Below are 21,560 nucleotides of genomic sequence, written 5' to 3'. Positions count from 1 at the left end.
TCCCCACCCCCTCCCCTCCCCTCCCGGCCCCCTCCCTCCCGCTCGCCCGCCCCGCTCCTCCTCCGCCGCCGCCGTCTCCTCCGCCTCCTCCTCCCCGGCTGCTCCGGGTCTCTCCAGCTGGGCCGGCGCCCGGGACCCCGAAGCTGCCACCACCACGTGGCGAGGGGCGGCGGCCCCCGCGGTGCGGCCGGGCGGAGGCTGGCAGCGCGCCTGGCGCCCACCCGCTCCCTGCCGCGCGGCCTCCCCTCCCCGCCGACCGGCGCAGTGTCTGCGGACTGTGTGCTGGGGCGCTGCGGGCTGGACTTGGGGCTGCACGTTTTGCGAAGAAGTAGAGCTGTTTATTTGGGGAAAATATTTTTGTTTTTTTATTTATTGGTCTTTGGAGAAGAAAGATCACCTGCCTGACTACGCTTTGCTCTCGGAGGAGGGGGCATCGATCTGATCTCTCCGCTTGAACAGAGACATTAGAGTTAAATCTAACTTTGAGAGTGAGAGTGAACTACGGAGATGAAAATGTCCGTTTGGGAAGACGGACAGTCCTCCCACCCTCGTTACAGACGCTCCCAGAGGCCAGAGAAGTAGAAACATTTCACCCTTCTCACAAAGATTTGAGCATCCGCCAAACTGCCAGGCAGTCTTTTTGCCACATTCCCACTGTGTGACCTTGGGCAAGTTACTTCACCTCTGACTTACACTGGAGATCATTCCCGACAGGCCACCCTAATGGGGAAAGAATAGGGATCAGACGCCAAGGTGCCCTGAGAACGCCTGGGAGATGTTAATGAGTCATTTTCTTTCCCTGGTGGATTAAGAACCGTGGACAGAGGCAAAGCCAGCCTAACAGCTGCGGGGAGACCAAGGGAAAGCTGAGGGCTTCTGAGCGAGGTAGATGCAAACTCTCCAAGCAGGGCAAAGGCGAGAGAAGGGGTTCTTGTAGGGGTCAATATTTAGCTGGGAAGACTCTCTGGAACCCTAGCCAGCTTTTTGGCTTTCTAAAAGAAGTGCTTCTGAGAAGGGAAGGATGAAAAAAAAAGGTCTCTTATTCTGCAATAGCTTTGAGAAACAAGGGCAGTTGTCATTTTCTCCGCTGTAGAGAAAATGCTAGGCTAGCTAGGGTCAGTCGCTCCTCCCAGGATGGCCAGCCCCGGTCTTGGACACTCTTCAAAGATGGGATTCTCACTGGCTTGGCCTCCTCCTGCTGGCCCGCTCCCTTTTATAGTCCAGAACACAAAGGCCCCTCAGCTACTTGCTGGCCAAGCAAGCACTAACTTTCTCTGAGCCATGTAGGATGACCCACCTATCCTGTAGATCTGAAGGCAAGCTGACCAGAACATAGGTTATGCCACTCACTAGACCCAAGGGCAAGGTAGGTGTCCTTTTCCTTCAGGCTTCCACAATTTCTCTTGTGAAGTAGAAGCCGTTAAGATTGGAGGCCAGGTTTAGGGTTGCTGTCTCCACAATCCTCGGTGAGCTGTGAGCAGAGCTGGCCATAGCCGGCCCTCCCTTGCTGGAAAAGACAGTGGGTCGAGGTACCTACCTTCGGAGTACACTCTCCAGGGTGAGTCAGCCCTGCAGCTGCTGGCTGCTCACAGAGCAGGCCTAAGTGAGTCACCTGGTGCCCTAGAGCCAGGTGCTTCTATCCTGGGCTCTATGTGGCTGGTGGCAAAAGTCCAGCAGACTGAAAACCTGCCCCTAAGTTTGGCCCTGATTTCAGTACATTCTATTTCTAGCTCATGTTCATGTTAGATAATGCTAAGAACAAGAATGCCCCTCAGCCCATGGTCACTACATTTATTTAATAAAAATACTCAAAAATTTTTCGGGGAAGTGTTTTGAGACACTTCGTGGCATCAAACTCAAAGCCCACCTGTCTCAGCCCACCTCTTCGTGGGGAAGGATGGCAGGAATGAACCACATACCTGACTTTTTACAAAAATTTCTCCAACAGCCATGATGCACTGGATGCTGAGGATACAATAAGAAGTCTGCCTTTCCCCCCCTCATGGAATTTACATTCTGGTAGAAGAGTCAGAAAAATAAAAGTATTACTCAATAATTTAAAAAAAAATGTTGGAAGCCGGGCATAATAATGCCTGCTTTTAGTCCCAGCACTTGGGAAGCAGAAGCAGCCAGATTAAGTTGGGCATGGTGGCCTCCATCCGTAAATTCAACACTTGGGAGACAGTGGGAGAACTGGGACTTGCAGACCATCACAGGCTATGTTGTGAAGTCTCAGAAATCTCCAATCTTTCATGGCTCCTACTTCACAGGAGAAACTGTGGAGCCTGAAGGAAAGGGGCCCTAGCTGGCTATGTTCAAGTCCACTTGCCTTCCTATCTACGCAAGAGGTGGGAGTGTTTAAGTTAGTGACAGATCTCTTGCCATGTATCTGAAAGTAAGGTGCTGGGCTTGTTCCAGTCCTGGGGCTCAGGGGAAGAGGAACCAGTAGTAGCAGCCAGGGAAGGAAGGAAGGTGTAGCTTCAGGGATGTCTAGGAAGAGCAACAGTCGACACAGCATTGTGATAAATCCTGGATGATTAGAAGGCATGTTCTGAATTGTTAATAAAGGAATGAAACCCTGTGACTTGACCTTGTGTGACTGAGAAAGCTGGGCTTGGTCTAAGTTTCTTCTGAGAGCCCTGAAACCACCCAGGCTCCTATCATGGAGGGATAGAGGGAAACCCAGGGGACCCATTTTGGGAGGGAAGTGGGGAGCTGAGATAGAAGTGGGAGATGTGTTGGGCACTGGTCAGACGGTGGAACTTTCCTAACTGACCTTCCCAGGTGTGGGGAGAGAGGCCCTACTGTCTTCACATAGAGTGCTAGATAGAGCTGAGCCCTGGAAACCATCAGGGAGAGCCTGTCTCCCACTCCCAGGACTCTTGCTCTGCAGAGAGACTTTGCCTTTCCTGTTCCATTCTTGCCTGAAAGAGTAGGAGGAAGTGGCATTAGGCTGAATCAAAACCAGATGACTCAAATAGCTGGCGGGCAAAACTGATTAAAGTGACAGCACAGGATCCAGCCACCATGCTCCACTCCAGACCTCAGGAAGGTGGGATCACTGTGGAGGCAGCTGTTGGTCTCCTCTGTGGACAGAGGTGAAGGCAGTGAAGGTAAAGCCATTCCTGCACTAATTTCCCATTCTTTCAGGGCTCATGGGGCACCTCAGAGAAACCAGGACCTCCTGGAGCAGGGCTTGGGGAGATGGGATATGTTATGGCATTATTTTACAGTTCTGTTTCACTTTCTCAAAAAGGATGTTTATTTTTATCCAAAGTCAAAATTATTTATGCAGGTGGTGCTGGGACAAACCTGGGCTTTGTTCATGCTAGGCAACTGCTTGACCACGGAGCACATCCCCAGCTGCCAAACAAAATTACAAAATGACACTGACCCAGTCCCAGTGTTATGTGCTGCTAATCGCAGCTAACTGGGAGGTCAAGACCGGAGGATTATGAATTCAAGCCCAGACTGGGCAATGTAGACATGTTACCTAAGAACAGCAAAAATTTACTCTTGGCGTATTGGCTTCTACCTATAAACCAGCACTCAGGAGGCAAGAACAGAGTTTAAAACCTGCCTGGCTTACATGGCAAGTTTCAAGAGTCTAAGCTTATTAAATAAAATAACAATAATAATAATAATAAAAAATAATGGCAAAGATAGGGGTTGGAAGATGGCTCATGCAATAAGAGCACTGGCTGGTCTTGCAGAGGACCAGGCACAGTTTTCTGCACCCACATGGTGGCTTACCAGTTCAGGGAATCCAACACCCTCTTCTGGCTTCTTCCAGCACCAGCCATGTATATGGTACACATACATGAAAACACAAAATAAAAAAAATAAATCTTTAAAAATAAAAAGTGGGACCAGACAAAGAGATGGATCAGTGGTTAGGAGCACTTGTTGCTCTTCCATAGGTTTGATTTGTATTTGCAGCACCCACCCCGTGGCACACAACCATCTCTAACTCCAGTTCAGGGAATCAGATGCTCCCTTGGGTACCAGGAAAAGATGTGGTGCAGATACAACAAGAACACAGGTAAGATAAAAATACTTTAATTTTTTAGAAAGTTTTAAAGTTAGGTGGTGGTAGCTCACACCTTTTATCCCAGCACTTGGGAGGCAGAGGCAGGTATATCTGAGTTCAAGGCCAGCTTGGTTTAGAGTAAGTTCCAGAAAAGGCAAGGCTACACAAAGAAACCCTGTCTCAGGAAAGCAGGGGAAAAAAGTTTTAATAGTTATTGAATACCTTGTATTCATCACCCATGAGTAAGAGCCCCATTTGGGGTGTTTAGATCAGCTTACTGTATCTCCAGTATCTGGTAGTTGCCAGTTCATTAACTGGCTATCTAATTTATGTCCAAAGCCTTGTATTATGAAACTCCTATGCCTTATCTTTCACTGGGATTCATTTTACAAATGAGGAAAGTGAGGATTAAAAAGGGTTAATTGACTGTATCGCTGCAGGGTGGTACTTAGTAAAGAACAGTGACTATGGAGGACTTACCCAGAGACCGTCCATGATGGTCTCACCCTCAGGATAGTAATAGGCTACCTCCTGCATCCAGACCTCAGACCTGCAGGGAAAGCTAAAATCATTTTCACTCTGAAGACAGCTCAGCTGCTGGGATCTTGGGGCCAAGGGGCACCTGAAGGTAACCCAGGCCTCACAGGTTTCCTGCCTGGGCTGCACTGTGCAGAATCAGCAAGTAGGGTGGGGTAGTTAAGACGTGCCGCTTACTCAGCAACCCTGGGGCCTTTCTGCCTACCAGGCACTAGAGACTATTTCAAGAAGCTTCTGGCTAAGGGGGAAATGGAGCAGAAGTAGAGATGGTTTGGCTCACACTTCAACTAGGAAGAAAGTTGACCTTTGGTAAGACAGACAAGGTAAGACACCAACACACACAGAGCCCCCCCCCCCCCCCATTCCCACCCAATGAATTGAGTTTGGCAGTTAGATTGGGTATAGTAGCTCATGCCCATAATCCCACTTGGGTTGAGCATTATGAAGGCCAATATGGACCAGGCACCACCAAAATAGTTTGGACTAGAAAAGATGGCTCAATGGCTAAGAGCAGAGGACCCAGGTTCAGTTCCCAGCATCCACACCAGGTGGCTCAGAACCATCTGAAACTGCACTTGCAGGGTATCTGATGTTCTCTAACCTCCAAAAATATCTATCTGCATGCATATTTGCACATAAATTCATGCAGCCTCACATTCAAGGAATAAATCTTCTTGTTTTTTGAGACAGCTTCTTTGATAGTCACTCTGGCTGGTCTAACTATTTGACCAGATGGAAGTCTCTCTGCCTTTTGCCTCCTGGGTTCTGGGATTAAAGGTATGTACTTAGCAAATGCAGCAATATAATAAATCTTTAACTCAGTTTTTAAATGTATATGAGTGTTCTGTCTGTATGCCTGCACACTAATGTGTGGTCCCACAGAGGGGCTTGTGAGCCACTATGAATTGTCAGGAATTGAACCCAGGTTCTCTGGAAAAACCAGCCAGTACTCTTCACTGCTGAGCCCTCTCTCCAGCCCCAATAAATCTTTAAAAAGCATACACCTGTAACCATAGCACTCCAGAAGCCAAGATCTCAAGTTTGAGACCAACCAAGCCATACAGGGAGATCCTGTTACGACAGCATTAACACTGAAAAATTTTTTATTGTGTATGATGTGTTACTATGGACACACACAATGTCAGAATGTGTGTGAAGGCCGAGAACAACTCTTCCCATTCTACCTTGTCACCAAGGAACTGAACTCAGGCTGTGAGGTTTGACAGTGTTTATCCCTCTGAGGCATCTGATTGTCCTCCAGTCCTCACAAAAAGCTCAGCAGGTGTCAAAGGTATACAATGAATCTTATTACAGAATTAAGACAAATGGCCTTGGGACTGAACTTCAAAAATACCAACTGATACTAAGTATTACACAGCATCTGGGGACCACTGGGAAGCTGGCAACATTCTTAGTTCCTGTGTCCTAGTCCTTATCTGTAAAATGGGACTAAAATCCCTGCACTTGGGAGGAGAGGCAGGTGGATGGATCTGAGCTTGAGGCCAACCTGGTCTAGAGTTTTTCAGGACAACCAGGGCTACAGAGACCCCATCTACAAAACCAAAAAAACCAAATAGGTAGTCATGCATTAGCAAGCCTACGTGGCAGTGGGAAAAGCCCATGAGTAAACAAGTGTAAAATACATTTAGCTGGTGATTGGAAAGAAACAGCTGACATAGGTAAACCCAGGCACATCTGGCTCCATGACCTTGGTCTGGCAACCTTTCTGCTCCTCACTCCCACTGAAAAGAGTAACAGAGTAGTTCTGACCATTAAGATACAGTGAAACAGGCCGGGCGATGGTGGCGCACGCCTTTAATCCCAGCACTCGGGAGGCAGAGGTAGGTGGATCTCTGTGAGTTCGAGACCAGCCTGGTCTACAGAGCTAGTTCCAGGACAGGCTCCAAAGCCACAGAGAAACCCTGTCTCGAAAAACAAAAAAACAAAAAAAAAAAAATACAGTGAAACATAAACACCTGCTATTATTCCTCACTCCTGGTTGATTAAACGGACTCAACGAGGGGCATTCATGAACCATCGCGTTGTAGCTACCTGCAGTACTGAAGAGATAACAACTTTCTGGTCAGCAGCCTAAACTGGAAACACACCTGTTCTTGGCCAATTGCTATGGCTCACAATCTAACAGTTCACTTTCTAACAGCTCACTTTCATACAGTCATCTTCACAATAGGACAGAAGACACAACAGTTTCTCCCTCATACAATCACTTCAAATGCTACTCTTGCACGTACAACATATGGAGACAGCAGCACATATCGCTTAGGTATAGGCTAGGTGTCGGGCTTCCTTATGGAGTATGCAGTAAGGAAAGCGGGAGGTTCACGTGCATGTCACTGTAAGCCAGTGGTGGTGCCACTGGGTCAGTCAACAGGAGGAAGGAAAGGACCCAGTTCAAACAAGATTCAGGGCCGGGCGGTGGTGGCGCAAGCATTTAATCCCAGCACTCGGGAGGCAGAGGCAGGCGGATCTCTGTGAGTTTGAGGCCAGCTGGGTCTACAAGAGCTAGTGCCAGAACAGGCTCCAAAGCTACAGAGAAACCCTGTCTTGAAAAAACAAAACAAAAAATCGGTAAACAAGATTCAGGGAAGAGATGGAAAGAGAAACTTCATTGTTGCAGGAGAGATAAACAGGAACTTTAGGTGGTCCACCTCCAAGGGTCTTGTCCTGGAAGCTTGCAGGAGACAGAAAACAACCTCCCCACTTCCTCAGTCTTCCCAGGTCTCCTGCAGGGTACCTACCTTTGTGCCTCAAATACTTAAATACTTAAATTCTATTTCACTTGCATGCTGCTTAGTCCATTTGTATACACACACACACACACACAAACACACACACACACCTCTTCCAAACCAGTCACTCCACAGTGACAACATCTGAAACAAAGAACGAAGCAGCAAGATGTTGAAAATAAAAATAAAGCGGACTTTATTCAGAAGATAAAGGTGGTGGTATCAGTTTTGGTTAATAAAGTTGGGCTCAAGTGTTTTAACAGGTCTTTAATGCCATCACAGACTGGCATGCCAACGGCATTCTGAATGCCAATTACAGATTGATGCTATCAAAGCTGATGGAATTTGGACTTCTTCTAAAGTCAGACTACACACATCTTAAAATAGTAAGAGTAAGGAGACTGCTTGGTTCTGAACGTTAGAACACCATACTGAGCAAGTCCCTCCACTTCTCCACAGACCCTAGGGCTGCCTCTGACAGCTAAAATTTCAACATTTCAACAGAGAGGGAGGACTGGGAGAACTGAGAAAAACAAAAAGCAAAGTTAACCAATATAATTGGTGCAGGCAGCTGCCACTCGTGGCAAACGCAAGTCTAGTCCGAGCCCGCTTTCCTCACATTTGCACTGACATCTTCCCAAGCAGACGGTAACTACATTCTTGAAGGAATGTGTCAAGACTCAGGGTGGAGAAGACCCAGACAATGAGTGGACAGAAAGCATTTCGAGTTCATTTGCCTTAAGTGGTACCAACTGATTAAGGACAAACACCCAAACCGTAGAAAACAGTAGCTGAAAGTAACTAAAAGAGGGTAAAAATGCATAACCAGTGCAGAATAGCAAGGCACCAAGACCACAATCCAACCAGCCCATTTCCTCCTCTCCAGCATTGAATGCATCTGGGAGAAAGCATTAGTAACAGCACTTGTCAACTGCTTCCCTGGAACAAAACATGACAAAACACACGGAAGGTTTTGTTTTCATCATGGTTCTCGGTGTACTTTATTCCCCTGCTGTTGCGCTAAGCAGCCCACACAGGACAGAAATGGGTAGCACTGAGGAATGATCAGATTGTTTTTTCCTTTCCCCCAATATTTCTGCCCCCTCCCTAAGCCCTGCCCCAAGCCTATCTAGTATCAGGAATGGTTAGTAAATCTGAAAAAACAGCTAAGATGGAAACAAGGCATTCAGAGGCCTGGGCCTCTCTTCTCACTAAGGATCAAGTCCTAGTGATTGCTCTGCTCATGATGGAGCGTCTCTCCTTCAAATACTTTTTTGTACACCGGTTCACAGATCAGATCGGCACTTTGACTCTGAACCTGGCACCAAAAGGCACAATATCTGATACCCTGTAAAGAGCGACTACAGATGCTGCGTATGGACAGGCAAAAGAAGCCAGTCCCACTTAGGAACGGGCCTAGGCAGGGAAGATGAAAGGAGCAGGAGAAAACCTAAGCCAGTATCACTTACTACAATGGAAATGAAGTAGGAATGAGGGTCTTATGTTTAAATCTTCCAACTACCAGGAAGCCAAAAAACCTCCCTTGGTTTCTATTATTATTTCTTTAAAGCAGCATATTTAAAACGCCAGCAAATCTCCTAATGTCTGCACGAGCCAAGAGGGCCAGCTCACAGAAATCATTTCTTATTGCTGAAAGACTAAAATTCAGGGTGCCTTGTTCCCTTGTAAAAGGGAAAATAATTCTGATTTATGGTAATCACAGCACATCACACTTTAAAAAAATACTAAAGCGTGTGAGCAGGGGAATGTTTGACACCATTTTATTCATCTTAACATCAGTGGAAAAATATAACCTTCTCCTAGTGCCATTTTCATCACAACAGTTGTAGTTAGTGTGTACATATATTACACACACACACACTTGTCTTACTGGCTAGTTGGTTCTGAAATGCAGCAAGAGACCACTCCCGCGTTGCAGTCAATCAAAGAAAAGAACAGAAGGCCAAGCAGTTTCCAAACGGTTATTTTATCAGATCGTTCAACATTAAATTTTCGTCATTTGCAATTCAAAATAGTTTACCTGAAGTTTGCGGTTTTGAGTGTATTTACTTCTGTTGTACATCTGTACTCTAGACTCTTTGGCACAGTTTTCTGGGGGCATTCAGACTGCCACAATGTAAGTCAGGAGACAGCTTGTTTGTGATGCCAATTTTTGAGTATTTAAATTTGGTTTGGGTTGTGGCTTTTTCTGTCTTTGAAGTCTGCATTTTATTTGTAACAACTGTACTTTTATTTTTCTATATCCTCTAACTCCAGAGTTTTCTTCCCCCCTCCCCCCACAGCTACATTCACAGCTGAACCACAGTATCAGGAAAGGCGCCTTGATGAAAAGATCAGGACAGGAGCTCTGACCATTCGTCAGTGTTTTCCCTAGAATAATTAAAAATGAAACCAAACCAAACCTACAAAGAGCGTCTTTCCTCATTTGTTGTTGAAGCATGTCCCCTGTGCTGCGTCAGTAGCCAGAACTTCAGTTAGTTTATGAAATGCAACACCGAACCCTTGTGTTTTCTGGGAGAAGAAACTGCAATGACGTGAAGTTGAGAATGTGGATACCGCCTCACTCACACACACTCATTCTCAGACTGTGAAATCCCCCACGCGCCTTCTAATGGGCACATGTGCAGTACCAAGTGCAACGGTACAGTGAAGGTGGGCTCAAGACCCGGGCTCCATCTTTCTCCTCAGTAGCAAAGGCCAGGCTGCCTTTTACAATACAGCCCCACAGCTGAACCCAGGTCCTCCTCTCCCAAACCTGTCATCCCATTCGGCACTGCCAAGACAGGAAAGCTAGTTCTAGCCTCCCCTGGGAAGAGACAGCTTTTTTGTTTTTAATAAGTAAGTAAATCCATTGTTTCTCTGTTCCAAGATGGCTGATGTTATGTTTGTCTACAAAGTCAGTGCTTACTTAGCTCACTAACAGCGCTGCTGTTGTCGGCTGTGGCAGGATTTTCAATGTGGTGTTTTCAAGCCTCACTCACTCATCCTCTCATTCCCAAACATTCAGCATCCGTGCACACTCCTCACTTCCGGGTTTTTTCAAAAGATTGGAGATTTCCAGTGGGGGTCTCAGGTCATCATCCCAATGGTACCAGATCTAAAAACAAATGGATGAAGAGGTCAATCCTGTGGTCACATACACCCCTAACTCCTACAACTAACTGCCCCTAAGTCTGAATGGGACTTGCCAACTCTCAAAGACTGATAACTTTCTTGTCTTCCTTTGTACCATCTACCTGCTGCCATAAGTAAGCATCAACTAAAGCTAGTGAAAAGTGCTTCCTTGCATGTGAAGTCCTAAATTCAATTCCAGGCAACCCAAGCAATCAATAAATGAACACTCAAAGAGGCACACACCTTTAATCCCACTACATGGGAGGCAGAGCCAAGATCTAGGGGCTAGCCAGGCTACATACAGAAACCCCGAGCCCCCAGGCTTGATTCCCAGTACAAGGGTAGGGACACGGAGAAGGGAATAGAGGAAAAAACAAAAGGGGGGGGGGATTTTATTAGGTCTCAAAATATTTTCAGTATTTTAACCCGAGTTCTGTTGTCCTTCACAAGGACTCAAATGTTCAGCTTAGAAAAGATCTCCTGATTAAAGGCCATGCTCGAAAGCAGGTACAGAAAAGTGTTAATAAAATAACCAATAGGCAGCTATTACCAAAAGTTCAATAAAGCCCTTAAAGAAAATGTACCCTCCCTAAGATCCAAAGGAGCGAAGTTAAGATCTTACCAAGCTTGGTTCTTCAGCTTCCTCAGTTCCTTTGTTGCCCACGTAGCAAGGGTCTTTGCTTTGTTAGTCTTCGATCTCCGTCCTTCAGTTAATAGTTCATGGATCATTGGCCTAGCTTCTACTAATTTCAGTACATCCTTCCCAAATGCTGTACATAAGTCCCTGTACAAAACAAACACCTGAGAATGACTTCCTGGTCACACCTGTACCATGGTTGATGCTGTCAAACCAGGCAGAGCCAACGATGCGTTTCTTAGTCGTCATTCAGCTCTTCTCTTTTCTGGTTTTTCAAGATAGGGTTTCTCTGTGTAGCCCTGGCTGGCAGCGAATTCACAAAGATCTGTCTGCATCTGTCTCCCAAGTAAAGGAATTAAAGACACGTGCCACCACCACCTAGCTCATTCACTTCTTAAAATTCTAAGAGACTTCTGGAATAAATTAAGTTGCAAGTGTCAGAAGGACTCAGCCAATGTTAATAGCTGAGTGTGGCGGCACAATCCCATTGAGTCAGTAACGAGGAAGAAGCTGACAAGTTTCATCAGCATGGGCCACACATCAAGACCTTCTCAAAAGAAGTAAGAGGAAAAAGGAAGTAGAATAAGGCCTATGAGCTGTGACACTATGTCCTAACATGGACTCAATCTCGGAAAAGGCCGGTGAGGAGGCTCAGTAGGTAAAGCTGCCTGCTGTCAAATTCTCAAGACCCACATGGTTTAGGAGAGAACTGAATTCCTCAAGCTTCCTCTGACCTCCATGCACATACATGGATATAAGATAAGTAATACTTTTAAAGGGCTATATAGCGTGAAGCCTTGGGTTTCATCACCAGCACTGCAAAAGAGCAAAAGAAAACCAATTTTCTCTGTACACACTTCTGGTTCTGTGGAAGAAGGCATGACTTACCCTATCAGTCCAGCAGCACACGCTACGACTCCATCTGTATGATCCTCGTCTCCAGCAATGTGATCAATAAAAGACAAAATAAATTCTACTCTGGGTTGTACCAGCATTACATCCGCTATAAAGGAAAGAGGAGGTCTGATTAAACTGTCCCAGGTTAGACAGGACTCAGCCTCTTTTCAATATGGCCACTGCTAGTCTACCCCAATAGCAGGGTTCCAGCTGGATAACCAGCTATACAGAGGATACCAAAAAATTATTCTTCAGTTTAGAAGGATATCCTTCAAATTCACAGAGGGGGATAAACTTTCCTTCTGTAATCACATGGAACAGAGTGTCTGTGTACTGAAGAATAGAACAAGGCATTACACAGTGGGAAGTGCCCCCACACCACTGAGCTATGTGCCACCAGTGGAGCACAAAAGGCGCAACCTGCACTGTGGGCTTGAGCTGCCCGCACCAGTAAAGAGCACCGGCACCTCTGCACTTTCCAGACAGCCTCACTAGACTCCTAAAAAAGGCAAAGCTAGGTGTAGTTCAGTGGCAGAGCTCAGCTACCATTCATGAAGCCCTGGCTTTGTCTGTACTCCACCACCCCTACCACGGGGAACACCAATGACTATCTATTGCCTCCCCCAAACCCTCTGTTCACTAGGGCACCACTTCTCTTTTTGTTCCTCCTGGTGCTCATTCACCAGTGAGCTATAAAGGTAAGATGCACCCTGGCCAATGGATTTCGGGAACTGGGCTATATACTCAACGGTGTACGTTTTCCTGATCTCCCTTCAATCCTTGGACAATTCCTGTATAAGCTTCCAAGCAGCTTTCTCTTAGTTCATTCAGATAATCCACCATGTCGAAGTCTGACTGGAAGAGACAAAGAATAAAACCTCTGTCGTAGCGGCCACCTTAAGAGGTACACCATAAGCAGTTCTCCTGCTCTGTTAGAGTTGTCTTAGAAGGCCATCAAGATGGCCTACTCTTACCTTGTCCACCTGAGCTTGGGAGGCCTGCTGCAGAGTATTCAACACAACCTCTAGGTATTTTTTAAACTCTCCACCAATAGCAAGAGCAATATCACCAAACACAGACAGAATCTGTGGCTTCACAGACCTGTGGACATTTTCATTCTAACAAGAAAAAGAGAAAAGGGGAACTTATAAACATGAATCTTGTCTGATTTGAAGACCCAAGAAACTTGAAACACAAAAACTGAGTTACTCTGGATAAAGCTTAAAAGTGTTCTAGGAACCTACAGCTCTTCATCATAGACCTTGAGATGTAAATCTTTCTAACTGATAACTTCTTCAAAGACTGGCCAATTAGCCTGAGAAATGCTCACCCCCAAGTTCTCCAGGAGCAGCTGCATGACCTCGTCACAGAAAGGTAAGATGTTGGACTGCAGGGCTCGGCACAAATCTCCCACTAAGCCAACAGCTGCCAAACACACCTGCAAAGAACCAAGGAAACGATTTCCCAAACAGAAAAGGTTTCCAGCGGAGTACAGCATTACTTTACCTAGTCAATGGTCATTACTTGAACCACAATCAGAGAACACAACCTTCCCTTGTGGAGCTTATAGAATTTTAACCAGATTCAGCAAGAGAACTAAACTAGGGCTGCCTGAGTTATCAGTAGGAAAGAGTGGAGGTGGCAGAACACAGAAAACAGTGCATTGGTGACATAACTTAGCAGCTGCCCTATAATTAGGACTGTTCAGGCAGTCATCTTGTGATCTCTATCTGGCAGATCCAATATCCTGCTTTTCACAGACTACCTCCAATGCAGACGCTAAGTATACAAATGATACAAAAGAGGAAACCACTTGGCTTCAGAACCCTGATTTTGTCTGGACTACTCTACGCCACATTAGTGAGAGTATATGATTTTGAGGGCTGGGATGTATCTTGCCGTTTAAGAAACTTGCCCAGCATTAGCACACACAGGCTCCAAGTCTGATTTTCAACAATGTGAAAACAAACAAAGACAGTTTTGAAAAGCAGATCTTACCTGGTACTCAGCATAATTTTTCAATCCAATACCCAAGAATGGTTTAAAGGCCTCCATGTACTTGAGGAATTCACCACCCAACACTGTTAATGGAACAAACAATTAGCTAATGATCATAGCAACAAAGGATACGTGAGTCAAGTAACCCAGGACATATTCACTGTTCAACATGTTGGGCAGAATGTGATTTACTAATCATTTTCTATCATGAAGATATTCAAGCTTTCTAAATGTTGGAAGGGCCAAATTCACACAACTTAGAATGTCAGTGCTCATCAGAATGAGATTTTATTATAGCTAAAATAACAAAATAGCATGGACTTAAGGAAAGAATAACTTTCCATCGACCGAGTCAGCTATGTTGCTTTATTCCCCCTCCTCCATGGGAAGCCAGCTTCAAAATAAAGTCAGTCACAGCAAGAACTAAACAAGCCAATCAGGAAAAGAAACAGAAAGGCAGGAGTGTAGCTCAGTGGTAGAGCACTTGGCTAAGATGGTCAAGGTCCTAGGTTCAATCCATAGCACAAAGAAAGAATGGAAAGAGGCAGGGCACATAGAGTTGCAGACTACAGCACCTGGAATGGTTCTTACCCATCCCACTCCCATCATTCTAATGGTTAAAATTTTTATTTTCTTATTTAATCAATTTTACTTATTTATATCTTAAGTCTGTGTGTGTGCATGGAAGCTACAAGAAGCTATAGGTGTTTCTAAGTCATGTCACATGCATGCTAGGATTCAAACTCTAGTTCTCTGCAAGAGCAATAAGCACTTTTAACTAATGAGGAACCTTTCTAGGCACTGTCTTTGTTTTCTTGAGAAAAGGTCACATTCTGTAGCTAAGGTGTCTCCAGAACTTGAAATCCCCTTGTCTCAGCTTCCCAAATTCTTGGATTACAGGTGTGTGCTCAGCTTTCTCCCCGACCCTACCCCCAGCAAGATTCATGCATCCCAGGCAGGCCTTGAATTACTATGTAGCCCAGTGTGACAGAGGGAGATATTAAGTTCCTGATCCTCCTGCCAACACTACCTGAGAGCTAGGGAAACAGGTGTGTATCCCTATACAGTTTATGTTGTTTTGGGGGCATCCCAGGGATTTCTGCTCCTTAAATATTCTGCCAACTGATCTATATCCTCAGCATATTTTTGGTCTTTCCCCAGAAGGGACTCACTATGTATAATATACTGGGACAAACTCACAATTCTGCTTCTGCCTTGAGAGTGTATGACTATAGCCATGTATTATCACAACTGTTTTAAACATAGACTATTTATTCCAGAAATAGGACTGGTCCTCAGAATAGCGGACTTTAAATAATGGCCTTAGCAGTATACTTAAAGTTCACCTCTGATGAAGCATTCCAGAGTTTCAATGTACTCTTTAATGTTTTGAATACCCTTAAAAAAAAAAAAAAGTCTGAAGCGTTCCCTAGATATATAACTACAAAAGTCAATCAACTCCTAAGACTCAGGTAATAGTTTATTCCATACCACACTAAGTCCTATAATCTATTCAAGTCCAAAGCATTATAATCCAGACCCAAAGGTACCAAAGGCAGAAATGAAACCAGAATCTTTCTTCTGTTTCCCCTACCATCAACAACAGAAAACCTAAATAAAGCATGTTGGCTTTCTTCTTTTGAGACAGTGTTTTCTCTCTGTGTAGCTTTGCAGCCTGTCCTGGAACTCACTCTGTAGACCAGGCTGGCCTTCAACTCAGAGACCCATGTGCCTCTACCTGCCAAGTGCTGGGATTAAAGGCTGCCATTGCCCAGCTACAAGTTTACTTTCAAGGGAAGAAGAAAACTGATGAACCCTTTGATGGGCACTAACTGCCCCTAAAAGGCTGCCAATTTGACATAGATGCTAAACTAGCTGGCCTTTACTTTAAGGAGGCTGGCAAGGAAGGCAGTGATATATAATTTATACAAGTCAATTTAACCATCACCTTTCCCCTGCACTCTGTGGATACAGTCCCTGTCTTCTGCTGCTCACTAACCTTCCACCAGTGTGCTAACTGCCATCAGGGCATCTTCTTGCACTCCCCCAGACCCAGCTGTGCTTTGGAACATCCTTAAGAGGGAGGCCATGACCACATCAGAGATCTGCAAAGCGTCTTGATGTTGCACTTTCCGGAGCACATTCTGTGAAATGAATAACAATTCAGGACCTGTTAATTCCAAAGCCCCAAATCAGGACACTATGCTTTTTCTTTAAAAAATAAAATGTAAAACATCATTTCCTCCGCCTGTCAAACATAACTATCATTACCCTCTACACCCCAGTCTTACTAGAATGATATATTATTTCAGTTTACAAAAAGGGCATGTCTTGGAGGTGTTATTACACAAATCAAAAACCTATGGCTTAAATTTTGAAGAATCAGTCCCGATAAAATTACCATAACAACTCCTTCCAATTCCACACGCTGTTCTCAAACTGTTCTCCTCACTCCTGTATGTGTTTCATCTAAAGCCACTGGATCACTGTGTTTGATGAGAAGGTTCTATCACTAACCCTTAAAATACGACATCTGAACAGAGTTCACAGGTGAGACAACCAAGTGTGCCCGAATACCAAAACCCAGTGTCTACTTATGCTTCAGAAGTTCCAGAGCTTTCCTTTTGTCCTGATAGGAAAAGGATAAGTAGACACTGACATTTTATTTCAGTTTTCACAGCCAATCTTTGAAAAGAAAAAAGCACTATAAATGCCACATCAGGTAATGTTTCAAAGATAGCCACCAAGTGTACGCCATTATTTTGCCAAAACAGGGATTGAGCCTAGGGCCCTGCATATGCCAGTGACTGGCCTGAGTTAGGACTCTAGTCCCAGGGTCAAACTGTTAACTAAGTGAACCACACCTGACCAAGATGGGTTTGGACAAAAACCAAGACTAAAAGCTGTCTGTCAACACATGACAGATGTACAGCTGGGAGGGACCATTAAGCTGAGACACTTCCCATCATCACAAAGACAAGTTAGATCTTTTAGGACAGACACAAAAGAAAAGTGAGAATTACTCTTTCAGTCACAGATCAAAGCCCTCTGATTACAACTCCCAGACAGAATTATCACGATATTTCAGAGGTCTGCGTGCCCATCAATCTGTCGTAACAATAAAATGGCTGTCTTTCTTTAAGGTATTAAGTGAGGTCAGGGATTCAAAAGAAGGCTCAGTTGCCAACAGCACTGGCTGGTATTCCACAAGAACTGGTTTTCATTCCAAGTATCCACATGATAATTTACACCATCTCCAACTCCCGCGTGAAAAGCGCCGACATCCTTTTCGGCCCTCTTAGGCACTTCACACACATGGTGAATAGACATGCATGTAGGCCAAACACCCGTTAAGAAAAGAGAATGAGTGAGAAATGGCATCATCATACCTGAAGAGTTGCACACAGTAGAGACTGAAGGTCATTGAACTGAATTCTGTCTGATGTGCTCTGGATATGGGACTGAAGAAAAGAAAAAAATCAGGTTCTCATGGAAACCTTCCCCTTGCAGCAATTTCCAGGACCATCAGCTAAGCCTCTAAAATGCTAACAGTGAGCAGCAATAGCAGAAGCAGGGGCAAGCAAAGCAGGCAGTAAGCTGCAAGCCTCTTGGCTATTGATGCTGGTGACTGAACCTAAGGCTATGCCAAGGGCTGCAAGGCTTCTGTGTAAGTCAGAAGTACCCCCACCTTCCCCAGGACACAGCACTCCCTGGTCTCACCTCCATCTGAAGTACCCCCCACCTTCCCCAGGACACAGCACTCCCTGGTCTCACCTCCATCTGAAGCACCCCCCACCTTCCCCAGGACACAGCACCCCCTGGTCTCACCTCCATCTGAAGTACCCCCACCTTCCCCAGGACACAGCACTCCCTGGTCTCACCTCCATCTGAAGTACCCCCACCTTCCCCAGGACACAGCACTCCCTGGTCTCACCTCCATCTGAAGTACCCCCACCTTCCCCAGGACACAGCACCCCCTGGTCTCACCTCCATCTGAAGTACCCCCACCTTCCCCAGGACACAGCACTCCCTGGCCTCACCTCCATCTGAAGTACCCCCACCTTCCCCAGGACACAGCACTCCCTGGTCTCACCTCCATCTGAAGTACCCCCACCTTCCCCAGGACACAGCACTCCTGGTCTCACCTCCATCTGAAGTACCCCCCACCTTCCCCAGGACACAGCACTCCTGGTCTCACCTCCATCTGAAGTACCCCCACCTTCCCCAGGACACAGCACTCCTGGTCTCACCTCCATCTGAAGTACCCCCACCTTCCCCAGGACACAGCACTCCTGGTCTCACCTCCATCTGAAGTACCCCCACCTTCCCCAGGACACAACACTCCTGGTCTCACCTCCATCTGAAGTACCCCCACCTTCCCCAGGACACAGCACTCCTGGTCTCACCTCCATCTGAAGTACCCCCCACCTTCCCCAGGACACAGCACTCCTGGTCTCACCTCCATCTGAAGTACCCCCACCTTCCCCAGGACACAGCACTCCCTGGTCTCACCTCCATCTGAAGCACCCCCACCTTCCCCAGGACACAGCACTCCTGGTCTCACCTCCATCTGAAGCACCCCCACCTTCCCCAGGACACAGCACTCCTGGTCTCACCTCCATCTGAAGCACCCCCACCTTCCCCAGGACACAGCACTCCTGGTCTCACCTCCATCTGAAGCACCCCCACCTTCCCCAGGACACAGCACTCCTGGTCTCACCTCCATCTGAAGTACCCCCACCTTCCCCAGGACACAGCACTCCTGGTCTCACCTCCATCTGAAGTACCCCCACCTTCCCCAGGACACAGCACTCCTGGTCTCACCTCCATCTGAAGTACCCCCACCTTCCCCAGGACACAGCACTCCTGGTCTCACCTCCATCTGAAGTACCCCCACCTTCCCCAGGACACAGCACTCCTGGTCTCACCTCCATCTGAAGCACCTGCTGCAGTCGCTCCATAATGACCAGGGTGGTCTTCTGCACCGCAGGGTAACAATCCTTGGCACTATTTTTTACAATTTCCATTAGAGATTCATATGCAGAACTTCTCAGGTTATTCTGGTGTCCATCAGGTCTATAAGGATACAAAATAAAAAGGCCTCACTTGAGAACAAACAGAAAAGGAATTCATAAAGCAGACATATTTCCTCAACAACAGGAAACCAGAGGTTGGAGATGTTATTCAGAGGTAAAGACATTGCACAGACAAAGCCATGGGTTCAATCTCTAGTACTGTAAAATAAGAAGCCAAAAATGATAGCAAACCAGTTTTGAACTTGGCAAAAAGATACCAATGAACCGTAGGTGTGATATCACACACATAAATACCTGGTACTCAGAGACCTTGCTTAGAATCTGAGACCATCATAGGATAAAGAGTGGAGACCTGGTTTGTTTCTTTGTTTTTAAAGTAGACAAGTGGATGGTATATACAAACTAAAGGAGCTGACTCAGCAGGTAAATACACTTGTCACCAAGGCTAATGCCAGACCTCAGTCCTCATACCCCAGATGGTAAAGAAAATTGACTTGGTAAGATACCTCCAGTCTCCATATGTACACCATTCACACACAAAGTTTTTAGCCGGACCTTGATGGCACACACCAGCACTCGGACATCTGAGTTTAAGGTCAGCCTTATCTACACAGTGAGTTCCAGGACAGAGTTATGCTAAAAGACCCTTTTTCCCTTTTTGTTTTTGAGACAGAATTTTTCTGTGTTATCTTTGGCTGTCCAGAAACTCTCTCTGCAGACTATGCTGGCCTCAAACTCAGAGATCCAATTGCCTCTGCCTCCCAAGTGCTGGGATTAAAGGCATGTATCACCACTGCATGGCTTTAAAAAAAAAAAAAAAAAGCATTAAAAAAAAAAATCAAAAGTCCTTTGAGCCAATGGTGCACTCATGTTCTCTAGACATGGCTACAATCTATAATGACAGCTAGTGAGATAGCTCCATAGCTTCAAGTGAAAAGACAGCAGCTCTGCACAAGTTACCCCCCACCTTCAAGTATGCACCATGGCACACTGTCTACTCTCTCACACATACACACTCGTAACAATAACCTAAAACAAAATGGAAGAGAGTTTTTGTAAGCGATCAGGCTAAAATTGAAGAGCCAAATAATGGCCCGAGGTAGAACTGAACAAATGCCGGTTAATTCAAAAAACTGTCTGAGCAGTCACAAAGGAAACATATGAGCGACAGTGACTGACTTGAGTGTGATGTGCCCACTACTCTAGGACTTCTCTCTCATCAATTACTCTCTAAAAAAATTTATTTGTTTTTTTTTGGGGGGTTGGGGTGTTCTGAGGCAGTGTCCCCATACAGTTGGCTTTGAGATTCTCCTGCCTCCACCTTTCCAGATGTGCAATATAAACTATAATCTCATCAGTTCTAAAAGGAGCAGTCTTTGTTTCTTTATCTCTTTTAAATACTTAACATACTATAGGACACCTTAAACTTCTCCTGAGAAGGTACTGTGCTGTGTCATGTCCCATTTTTTATGCTCTAGAAAACAGGCGTTAGCCGTGCAGTTGCCGGCTTCCAAGGATTACTGGTTACCTGTCTGTGGTCTCCAACAGCTTCTGAACTATCAGCTCAAATGAAGAAGACAAACAATAGGTAGCTGGTTCTTCTTGATCATCGGCTACATCTGCAGCTTCATAAGCAGCTTCAGCCAGACTGGAAAAAGCCTGGAATGCAGAGAGACTTAAGATCAGTCCCAAGGGAACCCCACTATAGGGTTCTCTCATCTCCCTCCCATCCCGATACCTTGAACAGTGTTCTCTAACCTACAATTAATGGCTGTTAAAGAGCCAACTTTTCCTGTCAAGGTCATCAAGAAAACTCATTACTCAGCACCCACATCAGGTGATTCACACTTACTGCTTCTAACTCCAGCTTTAGGGGACCTGACACTCTTTTGGAGAGAGCACACCCACTTCTCTCATCAGGAAAAACATTAAAGACTCTACAAATGAGAATTCATTAGTGACTGGTGATATAAGCACCCTTTGCTTAGGAGTATTCAAATTCCATGGGGGGGAGGGGGGAGAGATGGCCCAGTGGTTAAGCACACTAGCTCTTCTCCTAGAGGGACTGAATTCATCTCCCAGAACCCATATGGCAAATCTGTAACTCCAGTTCTAGGGTATCTGACACCCAAGCGCACACTCATAATTTAAAAAAGAAAAAAAAAATCTTAAAAGTTTAAGCAAGAAGGACCAGATGAGATATGTTGGTGCACATCTTTAATTCCAACACTCAGGAGTCAGAGGCAGCCAGATCTGAGTTTGAGGTCAGCCTGGGTTGCATATCTTATCTTCAAAGTATGAGTGAGGACTGGCTGTTTTGCAGGATAAAGGTTCAACTCCCAGTACTCACAAAGTGGCTCACAACTCCAGTTTCAGGAAATCTGATGCTCTTTTTTGGACTTCTGCAGGCACCAGGCCCATAAATGCACACAGACAAAACTCAATACAGAAAATAATAAAAAAAAAATTTTTTTTTTTAAAGAAAAAACACTGTATGTGCAGCCTAGTAATCTGCCCAATGCCCTAAGTGCAGAGTCCTT

The 21,560-nt window shown here is 45.6% G+C and overlaps 1 protein-coding gene across 1 annotated transcript in view; it reads right to left on the bottom strand.

Annotated features, from left to right (window-relative positions):
• Window positions 1-7,489: 7,489 nt before the first annotated feature.
• The window catches only part of Kpnb1 (karyopherin subunit beta 1), a 29,539-nt gene continuing 15,468 nt past the window's right edge, over window positions 7,490-21,560 (bottom strand). The window contains exons 12-22 of the mRNA XM_041664315.1: window positions 20,549-20,679; window positions 18,913-19,060; window positions 17,374-17,445; window positions 15,984-16,128; window positions 13,985-14,067; window positions 13,317-13,424; window positions 12,961-13,104; window positions 12,736-12,841; window positions 11,978-12,092; window positions 11,075-11,236; window positions 7,490-10,435 (exon numbers count right to left, since the gene is read on the bottom strand). Coding sequence (XP_041520249.1) covers window position 10,435; window positions 11,075-11,236; window positions 11,978-12,092; window positions 12,736-12,841; window positions 12,961-13,104; window positions 13,317-13,424; window positions 13,985-14,067; window positions 15,984-16,128; window positions 17,374-17,445; window positions 18,913-19,060; window positions 20,549-20,679 — 1,215 coding nt within the window. The 3' untranslated portion in view covers window positions 7,490-10,434. The remainder of the gene's footprint in view (window positions 10,436-11,074; window positions 11,237-11,977; window positions 12,093-12,735; window positions 12,842-12,960; window positions 13,105-13,316; window positions 13,425-13,984; window positions 14,068-15,983; window positions 16,129-17,373; window positions 17,446-18,912; window positions 19,061-20,548; window positions 20,680-21,560) is intronic.

Source organism: Microtus oregoni, unplaced genomic scaffold (genome assembly GCF_018167655.1).
Source record: "Microtus oregoni isolate MIOR12 unplaced genomic scaffold, Mior012 000015F_ref0000493, whole genome shotgun sequence".
Taxonomy (NCBI): Eukaryota; Metazoa; Chordata; class Mammalia; order Rodentia; family Cricetidae; genus Microtus; species Microtus oregoni.
This window is presented reverse-complemented; position numbering and strand designations above follow the sequence as displayed.